The sequence below is a fragment of the Tachyglossus aculeatus genome, chromosome 11, assembly GCF_015852505.1.
Source record: "Tachyglossus aculeatus isolate mTacAcu1 chromosome 11, mTacAcu1.pri, whole genome shotgun sequence".
Classification (NCBI taxonomy): domain Eukaryota; kingdom Metazoa; phylum Chordata; class Mammalia; order Monotremata; family Tachyglossidae; genus Tachyglossus; species Tachyglossus aculeatus.
In genome coordinates, this window is record NC_052076.1 from 432920 (window position 1) to 457628 (window position 24709).

The following is a 24709-nucleotide window of genomic DNA, read 5'->3' on the forward strand; positions in this document are numbered from 1 at the left end:
ATCCGCGGCGGCCGGTGCAGTGTCAGAGCCCCGGGGACCCAATCCGCGGCGGCCGGTGCAGTGTCAGAGCCCCGGGGACCCAATCCGCGGCGGCCGGTGCAGTGTCAGAGCCCGGGGGGCGCAATCCGCAGCGGCCGGTGCAGTGTCAGAGCCCGGGGGACCCAATCCGCAGCGGCCGGTGCGGTGTCAAAGGCCGGGGGACCCAGTCCGCAGCGATCGGTGCAGTGTCAGAGAGCCCGGGGGGCCCAGTCCGCAGCAGCAGCAGCGGCGGCAGGTGAGCGGGGACCCTGAGAGCTCACCTCCTCTAGGAGGCCTTCCCAGACTGAGCCCCTTCCTTCCTCTCCCCCTCGTCCCCCTCTCCATCATCATCATCAATCGTATTTATTGAGCGCTTACTGTGTGCAGAGCACTGTACTAAGCGCTTGGGAAGTACAAGTTGGCAACATATAGAGACAGTCCCTACCCAACAGTGGGCTCACCATCAACATCAATCGTATTTATTGAGCGCGTACTGTGTGCAGAGCACTGTACTAAGTGCTTAGTACAGCGCTCTCCATCCCCCCATCCTACCTCCTTCCCTTCCCCACAGCACCTGTATATATGTTTGTACATATTTATTACTCTATTTATTTTACCTGTACATATCTATTCTATTTATTTTATTTAGTTAATATGTTTGGTTTTGTTCTCCGTCTCCCCCTTTTAGACTGTGAGCCCACTGTTGGGTAGGGACTATCTCTATATGTTGCCAACTTGTACTTCCCAAGCGCTTAGTGCAGTGCCCTGCACACAGTAAGCGCTCAATAAATACGATTGATTGAATGATTGATTGGGCGGGCCCGGGAGGGAGGGCTCGACCTCTGTCTCCGGGTCTCCGCGATCTGGATCGAGGCCAGGGACCCCTCCATCGGCCGGGGGACGGCAGCTCTGGCCGCGCGGAGCCGCTCAGGCCCGAGTGGGAGGGAAGAGAAGAGACCCCCATCCCCAGCCCCGTCCTATTTCCTCCTCCTCCTCCTCCGGGTGGATCTGGGAAGGGACGGGATAGGTAGAGGGCAGGCCCCACCGAGCCTCAAAGTCCTTCCCAATCCTGTGGTGAGCGAGGCTGGGAGTGCAGCCCCCCAACCGCAATCCCCGCACGCAGCCCCGCGAGTGGGCACCTAGGCCTGGGGCAGAAGAGGGAGGGGTGCTCTGCGCTTGAAAGCCCATTGTAACCGTAATAATTATAATCCGGCTTTTTTTATGATGCATTTACCAAGTGCCAAACATTATGCCAGGCGCTGGAGTAGATAGAGGATAATCAGATGGGACACTGTCCCCGCCTCACACGGGGCTCACCTTCTCAGGAATTATTGGAGTTTATTGAGTGCTTACTGTGTGCAGAGCACCGTACTAAGCACTAGGGAGAGCACAATAAGATAGACTCCGTCCCTGCCCTCCTGCAGTCTAGTAAATGTTGGCTGTAAACCAGACCCACTCACCCCCAAACACACACACACTCCCATGACAAGGGAGTCCAGATAATCAGACCCCTCACCCTTCTGGTCCCTGACCAACTCTGCCTCAGATCTCTGCTTTGGTTTTCCAGATCTGCCTGGCCCTGGCCGACCAGGGCAGATTGTGGCCGATGATATTTACTAAAGCATTTTGAGCTTCTCAAATTGAAAGTGCTACAGAAATGCAACTTTCTAGCCTGGTTACTAAACAAACGCAGCCAGCATTCTTGCTTCGCTTGGAGCTTTCTCCCAGCCCTGGAACTCCCATCCCAACTGTGTGTCCCCCAAACAGGGGCTAGTTAGAAGTAGGTATGCATCTTTGTTGGGTAAACTGTGTACATGTTGGGTAAACTGTATCTTATAGGTACTGTAAACTTAACAAGAACGTGGCCTACCCTAGTAATGAAGGGTACTGTGGAAGCTTACTGTTCCCCCAAACTGGTCAAAATCAAATTCGTATCTGAATTTTAAAAACGTAACATACAGTCTACCGACAGAGTTGTAGATATCGTCAGTTCATTCATTTAGCTGTATTTATTGAGTGCGAAGCACTTGGGAGAGTACAATACAACAATAAGCAGACACATTCCCTGCTCACACAGAGTTTACAGTCTGAGGGGGCGGGGGACAGACATGAATAAATATACATATCCGTTTACTTATATTAATTGAATCGTATGTATTGTATGCAAAGCACTGTACTAAGCACCTGGGAGAGTGCAGTATAACAACAGACACATTCCTGCCCACAACGAACTCAAGTGCCATGGGGCTGGGAGGAGGGAAGAACAAAGAGAGCAAGTCAGGGCAATGCAGAAGGGAGTGGGAGAAGAGGAAAGGAGGGTGCTTAGTCAGGGAAGGCCTCTTGGAGGAGATGTGCCTTCAATGAGGCTTTGAAGGGGGAAGGATCATTTTCAGTCGGATTTGAGGAGGGAGGGCGTGCCAGGCCAGAGGCAGGTCGCTGGCGAGAGATCGGCCGCAAGATAGGCGAGATCGAGGCCCAGTGGGAAGTTGGCATTCGAGGAGCAAAATGTGCGGGCTGGGTTGTGGTGGGAGAGTAGCAAGGGGATGGGGCGCTGACTTCGGTTCTGACTTAAGCACCAAGTTTGGGTAAAATATTAATCCACCAAATGCACAAAAAAGACGAAAGGATTGCCGAGTCGAGGACTTGCATACAGAGAGGCTCTAAGCTCCAGAAGAGAAAGCTCAGGCACAGGTCAGGACTCTGCCAAGGACACATTACTTGAAGAGCGGTTACCCCCATCTTGTGGCTGTGAAGAGGCCTACCAGTTTTTGTAGGTTTTCATAGGATTCTCCCAGGCTTGCTGAGAGCTCAAACTTTCTTCCGTAGTGCTGTTTTTCTCCCTCAGGGGCTTCCCTGTTCCCGGCCCTCCAATTTCTATAATCCTTTGCTATCACCCAAATCTAGATGGGTTTTCTGACCCCCCTGCCCTTGTCACAGCCAGTCAAGACTGGCCGAGTCTTCCCCGAGCCAGGGGGAGCTGTGCCCTTATCTGTTGGGGTTTTTCCTGGGCTGGGGGGAAACATTATTTAGTGGGTGTGGTGGCGGAAGGGAAGGGATTTTTCTTTTCTTTCTCCGGTGGTCAGAGAAATCCAGCCTCTCCCCAACACTTAGGGAAGGGAGACTTCTGGGCTTGGGGACTAAAGAGACTCGAGGGGAGCAAAGGAGCAGGCCGGTCTGTTGGTCGGCATTCAGACGTCTCCTCCTTCCTCTTCCCCTGAGATAACTGAGGATTTTGGTGCCGATCCATTTCCGAGAAGGTCAGGTATGTGTTGCTCCTTTCTGCCGTTCCTGCTCGGAGGTCTGGACAGCCCGCAGGTTTTTTCATCTAACGTACCCGGCTCTTTGTGTTTCAGATCCAGTTGTTTATCGATAATCCCCAGATAATAATAATAATAATAATGATGGTATTTGTTATGCGCTTACTATGTGCAAAGCACTGTTCTAAGTGCTGGGGAGGTTACAAGGTGATCAGTTTGTCCCACGTGGGGCTCACAGTCTTAATCCCCATTTTACAGATGAGGTAACTGGGGCACAGAGAAGTTTAAGTGACTTGCCCAAAGTCACGCAGCTGACAATTGGCGGAGTCAGGATTTGAACCCATGACCTCTGACTCCAAGGCCCAGGCTCTTTCCACTGAGCAATGCAGCTTCTCGGATGTGCTCTCTGCTGGTTGGGCAGGTCCGTCAGTGACCGTATTAATCATTTTAAAGTGCAGATTTGGTGGCCTGTACATGCAGATGCCTGGGGAATTTCTTTTGCTGCAGATACCCGGGACATTTAGTACCCAGTCACCATTTGAGAGCATTTACTTTTCAAGAGAAATATGCCCAAAGTCGAGTTCTTTTGAGGGTCAAAATCAGTTGGAAAAAGAGAATTCTTTCTGTCATCTAAAAGTGATATAAGATTTGTCACAGTCTACAACCTGAAGACCATTTGTGCTCTCCTCTTTCTCCCAGAAAGTGTGTTAGCCCTGAAGGGAAATGGAGACGAAAAGAGTCATGAAGCGGTTTTAAATGCAGGTTTTGAATCTTGGTGCTCTAAGAAGTAGGGAAGCAGAGTGGCCCAGTGGAAAGAGTACGGGCCCTGGAGTCAGAGGATCTGGGTTCTAATCCTGGCTCGGCCCTTTGTCTGCTGTTTGACTTTGGGCAAGTCAATTTGCTTCTCTGTGCCTCAGTTATTTAATCTGTAAAATGGGGATTAAGGCTGTGAGTCCCTTGTGGGACATGAGCTGGGTCCAGTCTGATTAGCTTGTACGTACCCCAGCTCTTAGTAATAATAGCAATAATAATTCAGGTATTTGTTAAGGACTTACTGTGTGCCAGGCACTATACTAAGCTCTGGGGTGGATACAAGCCCCCTGTCCCACATGGGGCTCACAGTCTTAATCCCCATTTTACAGATGAGGAAACTGAGGCAAAGGGAAGTGAAGTGATGTGTCCAAGGTCACACAGACAGGTGACAGAGCCGGAATTAGAACCCATAACCTTCTGACTCCCAGGTTGTATCCACTACACCATGCTGCTTCCCGTATAGTTTGTCTACTTTCTGTGATCAGACTAATAATAGTAGTACAGTGCCTGCCACATATTAGGTGCATGACAGATACCATTTTTTTAATTTTTAAAAAAATGGTAATGGAGTAGCTGGTTTCCAGCCCATGCCCACCAGTAATGCAAGAGAAAAAGTGCTTCCAGGATGAGAAGACCGACTGTACCTCTCCGCTCTTTCCACTTTGTTCCAGGGACTTTTCACTGACCACTTCCCCTGAGCCATTGGCCCCAGCCCATCAGCCTCCCACCTGTCACTGAGATAGACATTTTAGGTGAGCCTTCCATTTTTAATTTAAATTGCACTCTGGCACAAGGGGGGCAATTGACTCCATTTCCTAGCCCATTTTCCCCCTCCATTTGTAGTTAGTGGGCTTTTCAACATCACCCCTGATTAGCTTAGGATAGGGTTCATGTCTCCCAACTCCACTGTGCTCTGCACCCAGCAGACACTCAGTAGTAGTCATAAGCATTCACTGTGTGCTGAGCACTATACTAAATGCTGAGAAAAAGCGTATCTAGGTGAGAATTTGATAGGGACCTTGTCCCTCCAGGGCCTCACAATTTATGCTCAGTAAATAGTATCGGTGGATTGTTGTTTTTATAATGGTAGTTGTTAAGCGCTTACTATGTGTAGTATTTAGGCCCTGGGTTGGGTACAAGTCAATCAAGTCAGATACAATGTCTGTCCCACGTGGGGCTCACAGTCTAACTCGGAAGGAGTAAGATTTAATCCCCATTTTATAGTTGAGGAAAATGAGGCTCAGAGAAGTGAAGTGACTTTCCCGAGTTCACACAGCAGGCAAGTGGCAGAGCCAGGATTAGTACTTAGGTCCTCTAACTCTCAGGGCCAGGTTCTTTTCACTAGGCCATGCTATTTCTCAGAGCTTGTCCAATCTTATTCAGTCCTCCAAAACTCTGACTATTAAGCACCACAGTCCCTCATTTCTGTGCGCTCTCCTAGTTTGTGGAGTCTCTGCCTCACGCCATTCCCCCCCTACCCCAACCTCATCATTGGTACCTTTTGAGTGCTTACTCTGTGCAGAGCCCTGAACTAAGCTCTTGGGAAAGTACAAAACAGTAGAGTAGGTAGACATGATCCTTGCTTACAGGCCTCAGGGAGAAACAGACATTAAAATACATCACAGATAAAGGAAATATTGAAGTAGAAGGATATTTACTTAATTACTTTGGGGTTGGGGTGAGTATCCCCCTTCTAGACTGTGAGCCTGTTGTTGGATAGGGACCGTCTCTATATGTTGCCGATTTGCATTTCCCAAGTGCTTAGTACAGTGCTCTGCACAGAGTAAGTGCTCAATAGATATGATTGAATCAATCAATCAATCAAAGGGCTTCAGGGTTGCGCAGCCAAGTTCATAGATGAAGCAGAGGGGTAGGTGGATTGGGGGAATGAGGACTTAGGGAAGGCCTCTTGAAGAAGAAGGAATTTTAGGAGGGTTCTGAAAGTGGGGAAAGCAGCAGTCTGTCCACTGTGAAGGAGGAGGGACTTGTAGGCCAGCGGGAGGTCGTGAGCAAGGAGTCAGTGGCGAGTTAGACAAGCTTGAGATACTGTGAGCTGTTTGGCATTAGGGGAGCGGAGTGTGTGGGCTGAGTTGTAGGAGATCAGTAACTAGTTGAGTGAGTGGGACACAAGTGAAGGTGGGCTCCTCAAGGCTGAGATGGACCAGGCTGTCACCGCTAGAGTCCAGCTCAGAACACCCACCCCGCCCTCCCCTACTCACCACCGCTCTGACTTGGAGGGAGACCCTGAAGCATAAGTTCAGGAGTTTTAAATCCCCTCGATTAGCTCGAGAGAGGTGTCTGGAGGCTTTTAAAAGAGAGGGCGCCCACAGAGTTGCCTCTTGCTGGCGGGTGGTGGGGTTGGGGAGACCGGGCTGGACCCAGTGAGACTGGGGAGGGGGCTGATGCATTAGTAGCTCAGTGAGGGTGCTGGGTGGTGAGGCTGCAGTGAGTCCCATGCCCGCTTTCCTGCTGTGCCCACCTGATCTCACGAGGGATACAAACCGGGGAGGCCGCGAGAGGGATGGACTGGACGGAAAGCCGGAGAAGAGGCAACTTGTGCTTATGTGTGTTTCCTCTCTGAGCTGTGAGTCAAAAATGACTAGTTCGCTGGCTAGGAAACATCCCTATGTTTAGAACCGACGTTGGCTTAGGGTTGATTGCCATGTGTCTGAGTCTCACCTGATCCCAAGAACATCAGTGATTTGTCCCGGTCCCAGGATTCCTTGGCTAAATGAGGAGGGGCTCCAGAACCCGTGGAGGGGGGCAGGGCCAGCGGGTGGGAGCTCTCCCCATGTTTGGGACATCGCTTGGGTTGTGGTGGCAGGTACGGGGGCGGTGTCTGGTTGTGGTGAGGGTTCCAAGGACCGGTCACCCCCTGTGGTGTGAGCTGAGGGTGCCCCATCAGTTCCCTTTCCTCCTCACTGTCTCCCCTCCTGCCCCTCTTGGGTCAGAGTCTTCCAGGGGCCAGGGAGAAAGTTCAAATTAAGGCCTCTTCTCCAGCCCTCGGTGCCCAGAGAGCTGCCCAAAGTGACTGCCAAAGGACATCAATATTAGCAACGTGCACAATAGTAGCAGCTGAAATAGCATATATTAAGCACCTGGAAAGCAAGCACAACTGAGAATTAGCCCCAGTCCCTGCCCTCAAGGGGCTTGTGGCCGAAGAACAGAGGTGGGAGAGGGGACTGGCAACTGGCCTGGCTGAGGCTGCTGCCAGAGTCTTCCTTCCCCCAAGATCTGATGTTGCCAGTGTTGGGGCGGGGGGAAAGCAGAGAGGTACAGAAGCCAGTGGCAGGACCCCCATCTCCTGTCCACTGTGCTTCCATCTTCTCCCCAAAGAGCCTTTAGGGAGCCCCTGTGGGGCCCCATGTCAGCTTCCGCTGGAAGGTGTTGTCAACTCAGGGCATTTTTTAATAAAGGAAGTGGATCTGGAGCCCATTGAGCAAATTTTGTTTAGTTTGCTTTTTTATTGCATTTGGATGAGAACTGAAATCTAATGTGGGGAAATGTAGACAACATTTTTTTCTAATGATACTTGTCAAGCACTTACTATGTGCCAAGCACTGTACTAAGCACTGGAGTAGATACAAATTAATCAGATTAGACACAGTCCCTGTCCCCCATGGGGCATGCACTCCAAGTAGGAGGGAGAACAGATATTGAACCCCCACTTTATAGATGATGAGATTGAGGCCTAGAGAAGGTAATTGATTTGCCTGAGATGACAGAACCCAAGTCCCCTGCCCCCCAGGCCCAAGCTCTCTCCACTGGGCCACGCTTCTTTCCCCCTGACAATCTCGTATCTATCCCGGCAGTTGGTGGTGGCATCAGGAGCAGCAGCAGCAGCAGCACTGGTGTTCAGGGCTCACTTTGTGCAGTCCTGAGAAAACTCACAGCTGAGCTTTGGAACTCTCACGTGGCTCCCCAGGGGAAGAGTTTGGTGACAGACACGGTGGGAAAGATGAAATGATCGATTAATGGACTAATGATAGAACTATAGAAACAGCATAGAGACCAAGTTTAGAGTCCAGCAAGTCGGGTGGGAAAGGGGGCCATAGGGGCAGCAGGTCGCCCAGAGGCCAGTAACATCTAAAAGCTTCCCCAAATCTGTGAAGGCCTCACTCCCCAGCTGCTTAACTCCCCCTCAGCCCTGTGTGCACGAGGCGTGTCCTAGTGCTGTGGGAAGGCCCTAGGGGCCTGGTGGCTTTGCTGGGAAATGGGCTACCATTAGATAAGGTCAAGGTGGCGGTTGGAGTTGTGACACCAGTGAGCCATGGTGCCTGGCCTGGCCCCACCCCGCCGGGCCTGAGGGCAGAGAAGCTGTTGCACAAGCAAGGAGTCAGTCAGCTGACTAGTCAACTGACAGGATCAGGAAGCCCCTTCCAACCAAATCACTGTTTCCGTTCCCCTCTGCCATAGGGGCCAGCCCACACTGAATCATTTTAGAGAATGCCTAAGGAAGCGTTAAAATCTTTTATAATCCGTATTATCATTGCTGTTATGGTATTTGTTAGACATGTACTATGCGCTAAGCACTGTACTAAGCGGTGAGGTAGCTATAAGATAATCTGGTCCCATGTGAGACTCACAGTCTAAGTAGGAGAGATATCAGGCATTGAATCCCCATTGCAGATGGGATAATAATAATAATAATAGTGGTACTTAATAATAATAATAATGGCATTTGTTAAGCGCTTACTATGTACAAAGCACTGTTCTAAGCGCTGGGGAGGATACAGGGTCATCAGGTTGTCCCACGTGGGGCTCACAGTCTTAATCCCTGTTTTACAGATGTGATAACTGAGGCATAAAGAAGTTAAGTGACTTGCCCAAAGTCACACAGCTGGTAAGTGGTGGAGCAGGAATTAGAACCCACAACCTCTGACTCCTAAGCCTGTGCTCTTTCCACTAAGCCATGCTGCTTCTCAGAGACTGAGGAAACTGGCGCATAGGGAAGTCAAGTAATTTGCCCAAGGTCACACAGCAGGCAGTGGGCACTGGTGACTTTCGAAAGCAGTCCAGAGGAGTGTGGGGGAGACATTAAGTGGATTTGATTAAAGAGGTCTCCTGGGCCTTTGTGATAGCCACCATGATTGGCTAGAGACAGTGCACTCCACCCTTCTGCATCACCACCTTCACCAGTGTGAAGTCTGGCTGCCTGGGCCTTGAAACTGGTAAAATTCCTTGGTGAAACCCACGTGAAAGGTGGGTTTTTTCCTTACTGGGGAAGGATGGAATTTATTGACTCATTCTCCAAAGTAGGTTTTTGCTGTAGAACTGAGAGCTCCTCGAGGACAGGGATGGTGGCTACTAACTCTATTGCATCTCCCTAGAGCTTAATACAGTGCTGCATACACAGTAGACTGGAAACTCCTTGAGGTCAGGGATCCCCAAAGCTCAGTACAGTCCTGCACACAGTAGACTGGAAGCCCACCGAGGGCAAGGATAATGTCTACTATCATCCTTTCCCCAGCGCTCTGCACCCTGGAAGCAATTGATAAATACTATTGATCGGTGGATTTTTTTTTAACCTCATGGTTCAGTGTCAGAGTGAATGCCCTCCAGTTGATAATTTCCCCACCTTTACACTCCTAAAGACAGGAATCGAAAAAACTGGGACAGTTCAATTAAAGGGGATACTTTTAAATTTTAATTTCTGAATTGGGCCTAGCAGTTTTTCACCTCGAGTTGTGGCCCAACGGAGTGGGTGCATATCCGTGTCTTAGAAGCAAGTGGTCCTGCCAAGGGGCTTCATTGTCCACAGAAGCTCATGGGAACGCTCTTAGGAAACCGCTCTGGGCTTTGGGATCTGCTGTCAATTTTGTGCTCACAGCAGTCAAGGTTTTTCTCAAAGACAGCCCTAAGTCATGCCCTTTTAATAATAATGATGGGATTTGTTAAGCACTTACTATGTGTGAAGCACTGTTCTAAGTGCTGAGGGGGATACAAGGTGATCAGGTTGTCCCATACGGGACTCACAGTCTTAATCTCCATTTTACAGATGAGGTAACTGAGGCACAGAGAAGTTAAGTGGCTTGCCTAACGTCATACAGCTGACAAGTGGCTGAGCTGGGATTCGAACCCATGACCTCTGACTCCCAAGCCCGCAGTCTTTCCACTGAGCCAAGCTGCTTCTCACCCTTTTCTCAGTAAGCTACTGACCCCGGTCCTTTAGGTTGGGAAATGGTTGGTTTTCTAGTTCTGGTGTTCCCCAGTCTGGCTCCATAACCACCTCAAAGCCGGTAACTCAATCTCTCGGCCCCAGAGAGTAAGTGAGTGAGACAGCATGCCAATCCAGCTGGTCTCCGGGGCCGGGGCAGGGGGGCGGCAATGGTGGAGGCCACGCCCTCTGGCCCTGCTCGCCGAGCTTTGCTTTCCCACCCCACGTCTGTTTCTGAACGTTGGACCACAGTACTTATGAAAACATGGTACACTACTGTAATTTCCCCTAACCATAATTTATTTTAATGTCTATCTCCCTCGTAGTCTGTAACCTCCTTTTGAGCACGAATCACATCTTCCAACTCTGTTATATCGACCTCTCCCACACGCTTAGTCCAACGCGCTGAACCCAATAAGCTCTCAATCAATACTGTTGATTGCCTGATAGCAGCAAGAGCAAGGGGCTTGGCGGCAGGAGACTGGGCTTTGATCCTGGTTCTGCCGGCTGGATCTGGACCGTCAGAGGGTGGCGGTTTCAGACTTCCCCTAGTCCCCAGGGTATTCAGTGAGTAGAATGGAGCCAGAAAATGTCCCAAGAGGTAGCCGGCCGATGTGGGCAGCTAAGATCGGGATGGCTACTGAGGCCACAGCCTGCATGGTCACGGCCCTGAGCGGTCACTGTGCTGCGGGGTCACGACACGTTAAAAAAAAAACAAAACCTTTGCCTTGTGCCGCCCCACCTACCCACCCGCTCATTTGACCCCATGACCCAGCGGGAAAACGCCAGGCCCGGCTCCGCCACATGTCTGCTGTGTGACCTTGGGCAAGTCACTTAGCTTCTCTGAGCCTCAGTTCCCTCGTCTGTAAAACGGGGATTAAGACTGTGAGCCCCACGTGGGACAACCTGATCACCTTGTATCCCCCCAGCGCTTAGAACAGTGCTTTGCACATAGTAAGCGCTTAACAAATGCCATCATTATTATTAGAGGGCATGAAAGGCCCAATACAGGCCACCAACACTCTGACCAGTGCTCCCGCATGGGGTTTCGTCTCCAGGTCCTGGCTCCAAGGCTCATTGCCGCTAAATTCCGAATCGGGGCCTGAGGGCGACCCCCTCGCCTGGCCCCTTGCTTCTTCCATTCCACCCACAGGGTGAAACAGAGGGCTGGTGAGCCGGAGCAGGCTTCAAGCCTAGGTGGTGGGGCTGGGCTTGCTGGGCTGCTAGAGTCTCCGGGCCAGTGCTGTTCCCAGGGGCAGCTGGTTGAGAAAAATGGAGTAAGGAATCCATCCTTCCTTCCCTTCTCTCCCCTCCTCTCCTTCCCCTTCCTCCCTTTCTCTTTCCCTTCTCTTCCCACCCTCCCTTCCTTCTCCTTCCACCGTCCCATTGCACCCCAAGCTCCCTGTCTGCAGAGCTCTCCCTGGCAGGCCCAGCGCTCACTTGCCCCTCAGCCAGTCCAGGGGTAGCTTTGGCAGAGCCCAGACCACTGGTCTGAGAGCGGGGAAGAGTCCCATAGAGTTAGTAGACACAATCCCCACCGTTAAGCAGCTGACAGTCTACTATGTGCTCTGTACCGAGCGCTGGGGAGAGGACAATAGAGTTAGTAAACACTATCCCTAACCTCAGGGAGATGATAGCTTACTGTGTGCAGTGCACTGTACTGAGGGCTTGGGAGAGGACTGAATTCATTCATTCAATCGTATTGTATGCTTACTGTGTGCAGAGCACTGTACTAAGCACTTGGAAAGTACAAATCGGTAACAGAGACAGTCCAAAATGTAATTTCAATGTAGGCATTACAAGAATCAAAGATAGAAAGTCTGGACAGTTTTATCCTCTCCTGGTCAGTGTTAGATGCACAATGGGGCCACCGTAACCCTGGGGACACTTGTCTTAGTTGTCCCGCTGGCCTTGTGTCTCTCCATGATTGTGGCTGACTTGGGTCCCTTCACTTGAGGGGCTTCACCGTGGCTTCCAGAATGCTCGACCACCAAGGCCTCTTGGTGCTTTGACGCTGGATTCTGTAGATTTTGATATTCTTGGTGTGGAATAGCCACGGCCCAGATTAGCCTGGCCCTTAACTCCTGTTCCCACCTGTTTGGTTTTGGCCATCTCTGGGAGGAGTGGGGGAAGCGAAGGGAATGCTCCCCGTTCCCCCGGATCATTGAGGCTAGAAATTATATAGAAACCAGCTATTTTAAAGCAGATAAGTGGCATCAAGATGCTTGGCCCTCTTACCTGCTGCACAGCACCTTGCAGCTCTGTAGAGCCCTGGCTCACTAGCCCAGGCCCAGTCAATATTTTCTTGTTCTGGTTTTGTCCGGTGCCTCCTGGGTTGCCCGCCGTGGCCCACACCCCAGGGACCATCTCTGGGTCAGGCCTCTCTTGCTGTGAGATTGGGCAGCTCAAACCAGGAAAACTCCTGCCTGACCTTTTGTGTGCTTCTGTATTCCGACGAGGGTTCCACTCTGTCATTGGTGAGCCCTTTTACTCTGCCCGTGAGCCATGCAGGATTTTGGTCTGGTCTCTGTTTTTCTCTGTTCCTGGGCACCCGGTTTCCTTAGGCCTCCACTCTGGTGGTTTAAATCGGGTCCCAGCTTCCAGTAAGGCTCTTGTCCCTTCTCTGGGTTTCTCTAGCTACTCCTGTCAGCATTTTCCTAGCCGCAGTTCACGTTATTTCACTGCCGCCGTTTCTCCAAGGGACCATTCTTGGGTCAGCGTCTCTCAGCCTCTCTCTCTCCTCGCCTGAGGGAACATAGCCTTTGTCAGAGCTGTGGCTGCTCCTGCGGAGCCCCAGGCCCATCCACCCCAGGCTCTTGCTAGGTGAAGCCGCCATCCTCTCACTGCTCAGCAGTTGCGGGGTGCTCCGTTGCTGTTGGAGGGGAGGGAGCGGGGAGGAGAGACTGGTGTGACTCATTGGATCAGGTGACTGTGCTCTGAGCCAGACTGAAATTGCTTTCCCTCTGCAGCAGTCTCTTCTCGCCTCTCTGTCAGCCGGGGGAAGGGGCCGCAGCAGAGCTGTTGTTCTGAGCTCCTCGGCGTTGAGCCCTAGGACTGCTAGGCTTCTCCCCCTGAACCCAGGTAGGACACCACCTGCAGCCTCTGCCGGGAATTAAACAGGGCATCACTGCTGTTCTGTTGCTTCCCACGGAGACAAAATGTTTTCCTCCACCTTTGGTTTCTGAGCAGGAGATTTTGGTCCATTTTGTGACCAACCAGCAGGGATCCAGTTAGACGCAGATCGGCAGCTTTCAACATCATCTCTGAGTTGCTTCGCCCTTTCGGGTGGTTCACTGGAGGGTTTGTGGGTTGCACCAAAGGAAGCCTCCAGAAGAGATATGAAGGCTTGAGGACCCTGACTGAAGGCCTCAGGCCCTGCCTCCTGCCACTTTGATCGCCAGGGGCCATGGGAGCCGTTTGCCAGAAGACTACCCCTTCCCAGCACTGTGGTGAAAGGAGGGGGCTACTCTGGCAGTGGAAGGAAGCCGGCTGATCCTCATCGGCTTCCTGGCTGTCAGGGAGCGTAGGATCCAAGGGAAGAAGACAGTTGCCTGGGAGGATGTTGGCGGTTGGGGCTGCGGGGCAGAGGGTGGCGTGAGGGTCCCGAGGTTGTGAGTGAGACTCCCGGCCCCGCTCGTGGAGTACACCAGCTTGTCTCCCGGCCGTCCCCCTAGCTGCTCTCTGACCCAAGGAGGGGTCCTGAGCCGAGGCTTGGACTTGGTAGCGGCTTTCCCTTATCCTAGGCCCAGGCCCTTTCCTTTGGTCACTGAACTGAGCCTGGCGGTGCAGAGGCTGGTCTGGGTCCCTGGGGAGCACCCCCATGATCAGGCCCATTGGAGAATGGTTAGAGAGATCTGGGTAGGGAAGCCTGGCAAGCTCCAGCTGTGGGCCCGTCTGCCTGCCCACCTGCCCAGGGACCTACCTGCCCTGGACGCTTGCTCTGCACACAGTAAGCGCTCAATAAATACGGTTGAATGAATGAATGCGGGCTCCAGGCAAGACTGGCTTGAGCCGGCTATTGGCCACACCAAAATCCAAAGGGTTCTATTTCCCCAGCAGATGGCATAACTCAGACCACCACCTGTCCAGCCCCCTGCCTCCACCTTCTCCTCTGGCTCTCACCTCTCCCTAACCCCTCTGCTGCTTCCCTGACAGGTGTGTGGACAAGATGGATTTCTCCAAACTCCCCAAGATCGGCGATGAGGACCATGAGAGCGCCTTTGGTTTTGTTCATGGAGTCTCAGGCCCCGGTAGGCACTAGTCTGTCCCTCTCCGCAATGAAACGCTGGGATCAAAAAACGGGTCAGCTCCGTCCGGTCTAGAGGCCCCCAAAGGTGGTGGGGTAGCGGGGCTGTGTTGTCTAGGTAGCCCGATGCTGGAACCCCTGGCTGCCATGTGCTCCCCATGTGGGCTTGGAGGTAGGTGGCCACCAGCATTGCTGACCATTCTGCCTCCCAAGGGCCTCCACTGCTGGGGGAGAGAGCGGGAGTCAAGTCCCACTCAGATTAAGACCCCGCCCCATGTGAACGGAGGGTTCGGTAAGTGGGGCCGTGGTCCTGAGGGCCACAAGGCTTTTTTAAAATTTGGTATTAAGCATTTACTATGTGCCAGACACTGTTCTAGGTGCTAAGGTACATGCAAAGCAGTCAGATTGGACACAGTCCAGGTCCCACATGGGGCTCACAGTTTTATTTCCCATTTTATAGATGAGGGAACTGAGATCCAGAGAAGTGAAGGGATTTGCCCAAGGTCACACAGCAGACAAGTGGCAGAGCTGGCATTAGAACCCAGGACCTTCTTACTCCCAGACCTGTGCTCTATCCTCTAGACTGTGCTGCTTGACCCTCGCTCTCAGCCACAGTGGGCTAGCGGGGGCAGGGCGAGAGGGGGCATCAAATATCCTTCCCCGGGCCTGGCTGACAGGTGCCCCGCCCTGGACCGGCACCGGGGCCTGGCAGCTCCAGCTCATCCTGGGGAAAGTGAGGTGTCAGCGGGGCTGTGGCTTATCCTGAGAGGAGAAGCATCCCCACAGCCGTCTAGCTGGAGACTCCATCCCCCCTCTTCAGAGCGCGCGAGAGGCTGACCGCTGCTGCTGCTGCCCTATTCCGGGAGGTTCGGTCCCTCATGGGACCGGATTGGCAGGCCCGGCAGTAACCAGTCTCAGCCAGACTTGTCACTACAGTCCTAGCCGCCCCCGGAGTCCTCTGTCCTCCTGGCAACGGTTTAACGTGTCCAGCTCAGAGACGTGTTGAAGTCCCGACCGCATTTGCTTTTGCTTTCTTGTGGGCTTCTCCCTACAGTGGTGACGGCTTGCAACATGGCCGGAGCGGCCATGTATGAACTTGTGCGCGTTGGCCACAGCGAGCTGGTCGGAGAGATTATCCGGCTGGAGGGTGACATGGCCACCATCCAAGTGTACGAAGAGACCTGTATCTTTCTTGTCAGAGCAGTAGTAGTAGTAGTAATTGTGTTTTTTGTGCGCCTACCTTGTGCCAAGTGCTTTACTAAGGACTGGGAAAGAAGTACAAGGGTGAGATCTAGACCCAGCCCTTGGCCGCCAAGAGGCTCACGGTTTAAGAATAAGGTGGGGAGGGAGCCATATGGGAAAAGATGAAATAGAAATGGAAAAGTACAGTGTTCTGCACACAGTAAGCACTCAATAAATATGATTGAATGAATGACGACAACAATAAATACCCCAGGAGTAGCTGGGTTTTGGGCTCTTGGTGACTCAGACAGTTCCAGAAGTCTCAGCTGCAGCCTTGGAGGTAAGAAGGCCTTGGACTGTTGTGGGCTGGATCCTTCACCCAGGCTGGCTCAGGTGCTGCTGGGCATCCCAGGGCCCAGGAGGCATCTTCCCTCCCACATGAGTGGGTCCTGGAGGACGGGAGCACAGGGGAGGGGTCCCCCGCCCATGTCCACAGTAGAGGCATTCAATGGGAAGGGATCGGGAATATGTGAGCCCTAGCTCTCATCTCCCCTCATTCACCCCAAAGCCTTTGTCGTCTCGTGGGCCATACAATTGAAACACAAAATTAAAGTCTTATTCCCGAGAACGGGGTGGTTGGCCCCTTCTGGAATTCGTGCCGGGGGAGCATTTCCTGTGAGATTTTTCCTGAGCCGCTGCGTGCAGCCGGCGTATCTGTGGGCGACCCAGTCCTGCGAACGGGGAAGCCCCTGTCGGTGGAGCTCGGCCCCGGCATCATGGGAGCCATCTTCGACGGGATCCAGAGACCGCTGTCAGACATCAGCAATCAGACCCAGAGCATCTACATCCCCAGGGGCGTCAACGTGTCCGCCCTCAGCCGCGACCTCAAGTGGGACTTCACGCCTTGCAAGAACCTTCGGGTAGGTGGGGAGGAGAGACCTTGGAGCAACCGAAGCCCCCGGGGACCGGCGGGTTGGTGGGTGGGTGCGCGAAGAGGCGACGGCAGCCTCAGAGGCCCTGAGGCTGCCATCCCCTGGGGCCACACTCTTGGCATTTCATTTTACCCTGGCAGAGAGACCCCGGGACTGGGAGTCAGAGGACCAAGGTTCTGATTCCAGCTCTGGTACTTGCCTGCTGGGGTGACTTTTGGAGAGTCACTTTACTTCTCTGGGCCTCAGTTTTCTCATCTGTAAAATAGAGATTCATTGCCCGGTCTCCGTCCTACTTAGACTGCGTGGCCGTATAGGACAGGGACAGTGTCTGGCCTGATTATCTTGTCTGTATCCCAACCCCTTGTACATTGCTTGGCACGGAACAAGTGCTTTGCAAATACCATAATGATTATCACTAGAAATTGTTCTATCCCAGACCAAAAGATGAAGGGAGCTGCCCAGGACAGGCAGAGGGACGCATTTCTAGATAATAATAATAATGTTGGTATTTGTTAAGCGCTCACTATGTGCCAAGCACCGTTCTAAGCATCATCATCATCATCAATCGTATTTATTGAGCGCTTACTATGTGCAGAGCACTGTACTAAGCGCTTGGGAAGTACAAATTGGCAACATATAGAGACAGTCCCTACCCAACAGTGGGCTCACAGTCTAAGCACTGGGGGGGATACAAGGTAATCAAGGTTGTGCCACGTGGGGCTCACGGTCTTCATCCCCATTTTACAGATGAGGTAACTGAAGCACAGAGAAGTTAAGTGACTTGCCCAAAGTCACACAGCTGACAAGTGGCGGAGCCGGGATTAGAACCCACGACCTCTGACTCCCAAGCCTGTGCTCTTTCCAGTGAGCCACGCTGCTTCTCTTTTAAGATGTTTGCTTATTCAGTTCCTCATTGAGAAATCTCAGCCTGATCTCTCCTCACCGCTGTTTTTTGGATCCCCACTCTCCGCCTGTCCGCCTACCTACCCCGCTGCCCCCCTACTCCCAGATCAGACTGCCGGTTTCTGGAGGTTGGGGAACCTGTGTTTGGTTCCACGAGCAAACCTCACAGCGCACTCTGCGGGGCCGTGCACCTTCTCGGGAAACCCCTCGGACAGATTGACCAGCCCCATGCTGGATCGGCATTCTAACTGGGATGACCCCTTTCCTGCACCCCCCCACCCCCCAAATCTGGTGCGTTTCTTAGGTGGGCAGTCACATCACAGGCGGCGACATCTATGGGCTTGTCAACGAGAACTCGCTCATCAGGCACAAAATCATGCTTCCCCCGCGCAGCAGAGGGACAGTGACCTACCTCGCTCCTGCCGGCCACTACGACGCTTCGGTGAGGGTCCTTCCCAGAGGGGCCAGGGCAGTGAATGCCCGTGGGCTTTGGGCGGGCACCGGGAGGAAGAGGGGGTCTCCTCTGTGCGAGTCTTAGTTGTGACTTCGTGAGAGTGGACACGCCTCGTGGACAGGGAGCACAACTCAGGCTTCTGCTCTGTGCTCAAGAGAGCTCAGTACAGTACATTGCCTTCAGTAGGCTCTTGGTAAATACTAGTTCTGCTGCTGTTTCCATTGAGTGGGACTGTAGATTTGTATTTTGGGGGATATCTTATTTTAGCGGCCATGATGGGTGAGGGGTGGGAAGGAGGAGGGGAAATGCACTGTCGAATGGGTGGGAAGAAGGTAGGAGAAAGCATGGTTCTTTTTTTAAAAAAAAAATTTAACTTCTTCCCACCCTTTGGCAAAGCCTTAATTCTAACTCCACAACACAAATTTCTATTCCTTTGCGTGTCTGTCTGGTCACAAACTCCATAACTCCCTAACCCTGGCCCCTTCTGGCTGGATCTCCAGGCCCCTCAGTGAGGCTCACCAGTGCCTGGGGTTGTGAGGAGTGGTCAGTAAGCTGGATTCGTTGGTCCCATTGTCTATGCAGGACGTGGTGCTGGAGCTGGAGTTTGAGGGGATCAAAGAGAAGTTCACCATGGTTCAGGTGTGGCCTGTCCGCCAGGTCCGCCCCGTCACGGAGAAGCTGCCGGCCAACCACCCTCTGTTGACCGGCCAGCGGGTCCTGGATGCCCTTTTTCCGTAAGCATCACCAGGGGGCAGGGGCAGAGTGGAGGAGAAGACAGCGAGTCCTGTTTCAGCTGCGCACTTCCACCTGGTTCTTTGCTTTCTTTCACCCACCCGGAGGATTGGCCAGCAATTGGCCTGCGGTTTTCGAGGCCGCTTGTCTCCTGGAAAGCTCCCGGAAGGAGGCTGCTTTCATTTCCTCCTGGTGAGGGAAATGCAGATCGGCCCATTCAGGGGTGTTGCCCTAGGCCAGGTCTCGGGGCTCCTGGAAGAAACCACAGAAACAGCAGTGCTTGGCACATTCATTGCCCAGAATTCAGGCCATCTCACGCTGTTTTCTCCCACGTGGAGTTCTCTGTTCTGCTTTGGTTGCCAAACTGTTGTTGAAGCTAACGGATGGTTGGTCAGAGGGACCATGCCTACTTTCCCTGGCTCCTCCTAAGCACACCTTCTAGGAGACAAGCCTCAGCCTCTTAAAAACAGAGTACTCTCCCCAGCTTCCCCACACTTTGGTAGGAATTCCACTTTGGGGGAGCCCCACAAATTCAGAGGGAAGCTTTGATTTCATCTCTCGGCTGGTGCATGGCATGATCCCAAGTGCATTTCTACATCCAGTTGTGTTCAGGGCGGGACCACGGCCATCCCCGGGGCCTTCGGCTGTGGGAAGACTGTCATCTCCCAGTCTCTCTCCAAGTACTCCAACAGTGACGTGATCATCTACGTGGGCTGTGGCGAGCGAGGAAATGAGATGTCTGAAGTGCTGAGGGACTTCCCAGAGGTCAGTGCAGCCGGCCTGTGGATCTTCCAACAGGCTCACACCGGTCACTCTTGAAGTCACATCAGTTCCGATGTGCCTTGAGGGTTGAGCCCGGCCTCGTTGGGTTTTCCTTGCCCAGCCTCCATGCGTTCAGGACTGAATCTGGGCCTTGGCACAGAGACGTCCTTGTTCTGGAGTCAGGGGTAAAGGAGAAAACCCTGCCAACTTTTTGTTACCTGTAAGCACAAACATGAAGGATCCTGTGGCCTGATTGGGCAATTGGGATTCCTACAGTTAGCTTAAAATTCTTCAGATTAAATATGTTAAGCTAGGCTCTTCCTCCTATCCAAGCGGGGAGAAAGCTCTTGCCCCTCTCTCATGGGAACCCCGTCAGGAAAAGTGTAAGGTAGCTGCTTGGAGAGTGTTTTCTGGGATTCCTTGTCCTTAAGGAAAGATGGGTATGTGGATATGATTCAGAGTGGAGAGCAGACACGGTGCAGGAAGTTCATATGGGAGAGTTACTCTGTTGATGATGTCAACAACTGGATAACACTTGCAACAATCTTGCTGGTGAGGGAGGGTCCAAAAGAAAAAGAAACAAAACACCGAAATAAGAATACTCTAGGAAAGGGGTTTATAGAAAACAGTGTGGACTCTGTAGAAAAGACTGAGCATAGTTAGTGTGAGGGGGAGGAGTATAATGATCATGAAACTTTCAAAAAGAACCAGTCTCTGTAGAAGCCCAGGTCAGAGGTGTGTTACAGATCAGAAAATGCTCAGGGACTGAACAGAAGTCTTGCGTGGCCCACTGGCCTGGTAAAAGAGGTCAGTGGAGGAGAAAGGTCCCTGAGGGAGGGGACCAAGAAAGACCAGAAAGAGAGTGAAGTTCAGGGGCAAACAGGAAACCAGGCAGGCCCAAAAGAAGTTTGAAGCACTGTTGACAAGCAGTGGACACCAGAGCTCCCATTAAAAAATACTTCATAATCTGTGAGACCAGAGAGAGGGGAAGTGATCGAAGCCTGTCGAAACAGAGAGGGTGTGGTGTGGGCAGGGTGAACACTGAATGGCTGCACCCCAAATCCCACTCTCCTAGTTGAGAGTGCTTCTTTTACCTAGGAATGCGTTGGGAGGAGAAACAATTGATTTTTCTGCCTTAAAGTAAATTGTCCTTTTTAAATCTGGTGGTGATCATGATGATGGTGTTTGTTAAGCTCTTACTATGTGCCAAGCACTGTTCTAAGTGCTGTTCTCTGGGGAGGTGGAAAAAAATACAAAAAAGCCCCCCACAAAACAAACCAGTGAACTTTTCAAGTGCTTTGCATCAGTTAGGTGGTAGTGACATATTTTTGTAGTTGAAATAGAATAATTTCCTTGCCAAATGCCAGCTGTGTGACTTTGGGCAAGTCAGTTAACTTCTCTGTGCCTCAGTTCCCTCATCTGGGGATTAAGGCTGTGAGCCCCCTGCGGGACAACCTGATGACCTTGTAACCTCCCCAGCGCTTAGAACAGTGCTTTGCGCATAGTAAGCGCTTAATAAATGCTATCATTATTATTATTATTATTGTGAATTGTATTTGGGGACCATTCATTCGTTCAATCTTATTTATACATTCATTCAATCAGTCGTATTTATGGAGTGCAGAACACTGTACTAAGTGCTTGGAAAGTACGATACAGCAATAAAGAGAGACAATCCCTGCCCACAACGGGTTTACAGTCTAGACGGGGGGGACACAGACATAAAAACAGACCAGAAATTAGAACAGTGTGGTAGGCGCTCATGTACACTTTACCTGAGTTGGGATTACCAAACAGGAATTCCCAGAGGGTCCTCACTCATCTCCTTTTCCCATGTAGCTTACGATGGAAGTGGATGGTAAAGTGGAGTCTATAATGAAGAGGACGGCTTTGGTTGCCAATACCTCCAACATGCCGGTGGCTGCTAGAGAAGCCTCTATCTACACCGGTGAGTGGCGTGGGCAAAGTGGGTGAGGGTTGGGGGACAGCTGGACTGTCTTAATGGGTCTAGGGCAGTGAGACCGTCCAGGAAATAGCCCCACCTCAGCAGATCTCCTGTTCCCACGTAATGAACAGCACTCGATAGTCTGGGCAAACAAGGAAGCAGACAGGTCGCACTGTTGCTTCCAAGGAAAGAAATGTATCGGGTGAGGCGGTCAAGCCCAGCGATGGAAGGGTTTGGGTCTTTGACTAGGTTGGCTTCCCCCCGGTGTGGGAATTACAGCTGCAGTCAATGATCGTTTTCTCCCCCCAACCTAGGGATTACCCTCTCCGAGTATTTCCGAGACATGGGCTATCACGTCAGCATGATGGCAGATTCCACCTCCCGCTGGGCTGAGGCCCTCAGAGAGATCTCGGGGCGCCTAGCTGAAATGCCTGCCGGTGAGTCACCGTCTCGGTTGTGCGGACCACGTTCATTGCTATGTGACACTCTCCCAAGTGCTTAGTAAAGTGCTTGGCACACAGATAGTGCTCAGTAAATACGAATGAGTGATTGACGGACGGTCACAGCCTCGGACACACCTCCCTGCCGCCGTTTCTGGCCAACGGCCACAGTCTCCACTGCACAAACCCTGTTTGGAGCTCTTTGAGATGGACCGAAACCCCGCCTCTCTTGTTTCCTGCAGACAGTGGTTATCCTGCCTACCTGGGGGCCCGGCTGGCCTCTTTCTACGAGCGGGCTGGCCGTGTCAAGTGTCTCGGAAACCCAGAGCGGGAAGGGAGCGTCAGCATTGTGGGAGCGTAAGAGCCTTTCCACCCCCACCGCCCCCTGCCCCCCCTTGTCACCTTGGGCTTTGGGAAGAAAGCGATGTAGCTCTGCTGTGTGGACAGAAACTTGAGGACTCTGGGAAGACCTTGGGCAGTCCAGTGGTGGCGAGGGACGGGGTTTGCCAGGGCTCACTGTAGACTGGGTGTGGCTGGCCAGTGCTCTTCTTTGTCTGTTGGCCACAAAGTCAGACTGACCCAGTGGATGGAGCCAGTGACCCTGCTCGGCGGCGGGCGCCCAGGCATGGTGCCAGGGCAGGTGGCGGCACTAAGCCTTTCTGTGCCCCGTCTGGATCGGCCTTCAAGTTGGGCCCTCTCCGGCCCATGGGACATCTCTGAGCTTTCCTTCTCTTGTCCATTCAGGGTTTCCCCACCTGGTGGTGACTTCTCCGATCCAGTCACTTCGGCGACCCTGGGCATCGTTCAGGTACACTGTCGGCGGGGGATGACAGGAGGGATGGTAGGGAGGAGCGGGAGAAGGAGCAGCTCTGTTCATCTTGAAGGGAAAGTCTGTTAACCATTTTGCCCTTGGCTGTTGGGAAAGGGTGAAGTATCCTGTGGTCCCCTCGGCCCTGCTGACGACAAACGTGCGGGGGTGGGGGAAGTGTGTGTGTGTATGTGCGCGCGCACGTGCGCTAAACCACAGTCCATGGGGCCCTGGAAGCTGAAAGTGAGGGGTCACCCACCGGGTGTCTGGCTTGGGCAGGTGTTCTGGGGCTTGGACAAGAAGCTGGCCCAGCGCAAGCACTTCCCCTCAGTCAACTGGCTCATCAGCTATAGCAAGTATATGCGGGCCTTGGACGAGTACTACGACAAGCATTTCACCGAGTTCGTCCCCTTGCGAACCAAGGCCAAGGAGATCCTGCAGGAGGAGGAGGACCTGGCCGAGATTGTGCAGCTGGTGGGCAAGGTGAGCGCTGTCCCCAACCTCTGGACAAGTTGTGCCACGTGACTGGGTACTGGGGAGCCCCAGGCCTACCCGGTGGCACTTTCTCTTACAGGCCTCCTTGGCGGAAACGGATAAGATCACCCTGGAGGTTGCAAAGCTGATCAAAGATGACTTCCTTCAGCAGAATGGTTACACTCCTTACGACAGGTGAGGCCGCGCTGGCAACCCATAATTCTTTTTGTTCTGGCGATTTTGACACCTGTCTACATGTTTTATTTTGTTATCTGTCTCCCCCTTCTAGACTGTGAGCCCGTTGTTGGGTAGGGGCTGTCTCTATATGTTGCCGACTTGTACCTCCCAAGCGCTTAGTACAGTGCTCAGTAAGTGCTCAATAAATACGATTGAATGAATAAATGAATGAACCTATGCCCGGTTCCAGTGGCCAGTCCTCCCACGGAAGCCATTCTGGCCACCCTTCTTTTCCCACCTCCCGCGCTACTACAGGGCCCTGAAAAAAACTCTCGCTAAGGTGGCTCCTGCTCCCCAAGGCCCAGGCAGATCTCTCACAGGCAGACAAGATAGTATTTTTTATTTTATTTTTTTACCTTGGATGAAAAGCTTTAGCTGAAGATTATCGTGAAACCTCGCCCTCTGCCCCGGACATGCCACGGCTGCAGGACCTGCTCTGATTATGGTTTCAGGGTGTTGGACGAATGATGTGGGAAGGAGTTGGGCCTCCTGTCATTCCCAAAACCTGCCAGCCTCTCTCAAGCTACAGCCAATCCGGGAGGCCTGTCCGTTCACTGGCGACCAGCTAGATGGGGCTTTCTCTTGGGTCCGACCTCATCAATTCCTTCCCCCTCCCTCAGGTTCTGCCCCTTCTACAAGACCGTCGGGATGCTTTCCAACATGATATCTTTTTATGACATGGCCCGCCGAGCGGTCGAGACCACTGCCCAGAGCGACAACAAGATCACTTGGTCTGTCATCCGCGAGCACATGGGCGAGATTCTCTATAAACTTACCTCCATGAAGTTCAAGGTAGGTAGGCTTCAGCCTCGAGTGGGCCAGGGGACTGGGGGCGGAGAGCAGCACCTGCATTTCTAGACCTTTCCCTGGCCGAGTGGGTCGGAAATCCCTGAGGAGGCGTGCTGACTGGTGGGGGCATTTATTAAGTGCTTACAATGTGCTGAGCACTGTGCTCAGCACCAGTAGCTACAAATCATCCTCACCAGCTCAGTCCTGAGGAACAAAGTCGTGCTTTATCAAATAAAAAAGACTCCAGCAAAGGATGTTTTTTGATTCACAGTCCATTAAAATTGGGTCTGTCATGGCCCTTTGCAGTCCTGTGGGCAGCACTAGCTGGAACAGCTATTCCCCTTTCTGCAAGTTCTCCTACTCTTCCCCTCGGCTGAGGAGGGGAAGTTTGAAGTCTCAAAGGAATTAAAATAACCTGTCAATTTGTCAAAGCTCAAAGCTGAAACCCACCTGGGTCTTCATTGTAGGATCCAGAGAAGGATGGTGAGGCTAAGATCAAGGCTGACTACGCCCAGCTCTTCGAGGATATGCAGAATGCGTTCCGCAGCCTTGAAGACTAG

At 52.4% G+C, this 24709-nt stretch overlaps 1 protein-coding gene across 3 annotated transcripts; it reads left to right on the top strand.

Moving 5' to 3' along the window:
• Positions 1 to 2: 2 nt before the first annotated feature.
• ATP6V1A (ATPase H+ transporting V1 subunit A) lies at positions 3 to 24709 on the top strand. 3 transcript variants are annotated; one of them, XM_038753437.1, is made up of 15 exons: positions 3 to 274; positions 14401 to 14495; positions 15546 to 15674; positions 16379 to 16593; positions 17813 to 17950; positions 18545 to 18696; positions 19297 to 19459; positions 21296 to 21404; positions 21716 to 21838; positions 22084 to 22198; positions 22586 to 22649; positions 22929 to 23132; positions 23224 to 23318; positions 23981 to 24152; positions 24617 to 24709. In XM_038753437.1, the coding sequence occupies exons 2-15, from the start codon at positions 14414 to 14416 to the stop codon at positions 24707 to 24709; spliced, it is 1854 nt and encodes a 617-aa protein (XP_038609365.1). In that variant the 5' UTR covers positions 3 to 274; positions 14401 to 14413. The 3 variants fall into 3 exon arrangements, with proteins under 3 accessions (XP_038609365.1, XP_038609366.1, XP_038609364.1); XM_038753438.1 differs by lacking the exon at positions 3 to 274 and adding an exon at positions 4817 to 4840; XM_038753436.1 differs by lacking the exon at positions 3 to 274 and adding an exon at positions 13215 to 13326.

Bases quoted from the DNA above. Each gene is read 5' to 3' on its own strand.
- ATP6V1A (XM_038753437.1), top strand. From the start codon at position 14,414: ATGGATTTCTCCAAACTCCCCAAGATCGGCGATGAGGACCATGAGAGC. The intron at 14,496-15,545 runs GTAGGCACTAGT...TTCTCCCTACAG, and splicing joins TCATGGAGTCTCAGGCCCCG to TGGTGACGGCTTGCAACATG. The intron at 23,133-23,223 runs GTGAGCGCTGTC...TTTCTCTTACAG, and splicing joins TTGTGCAGCTGGTGGGCAAG to GCCTCCTTGGCGGAAACGGA.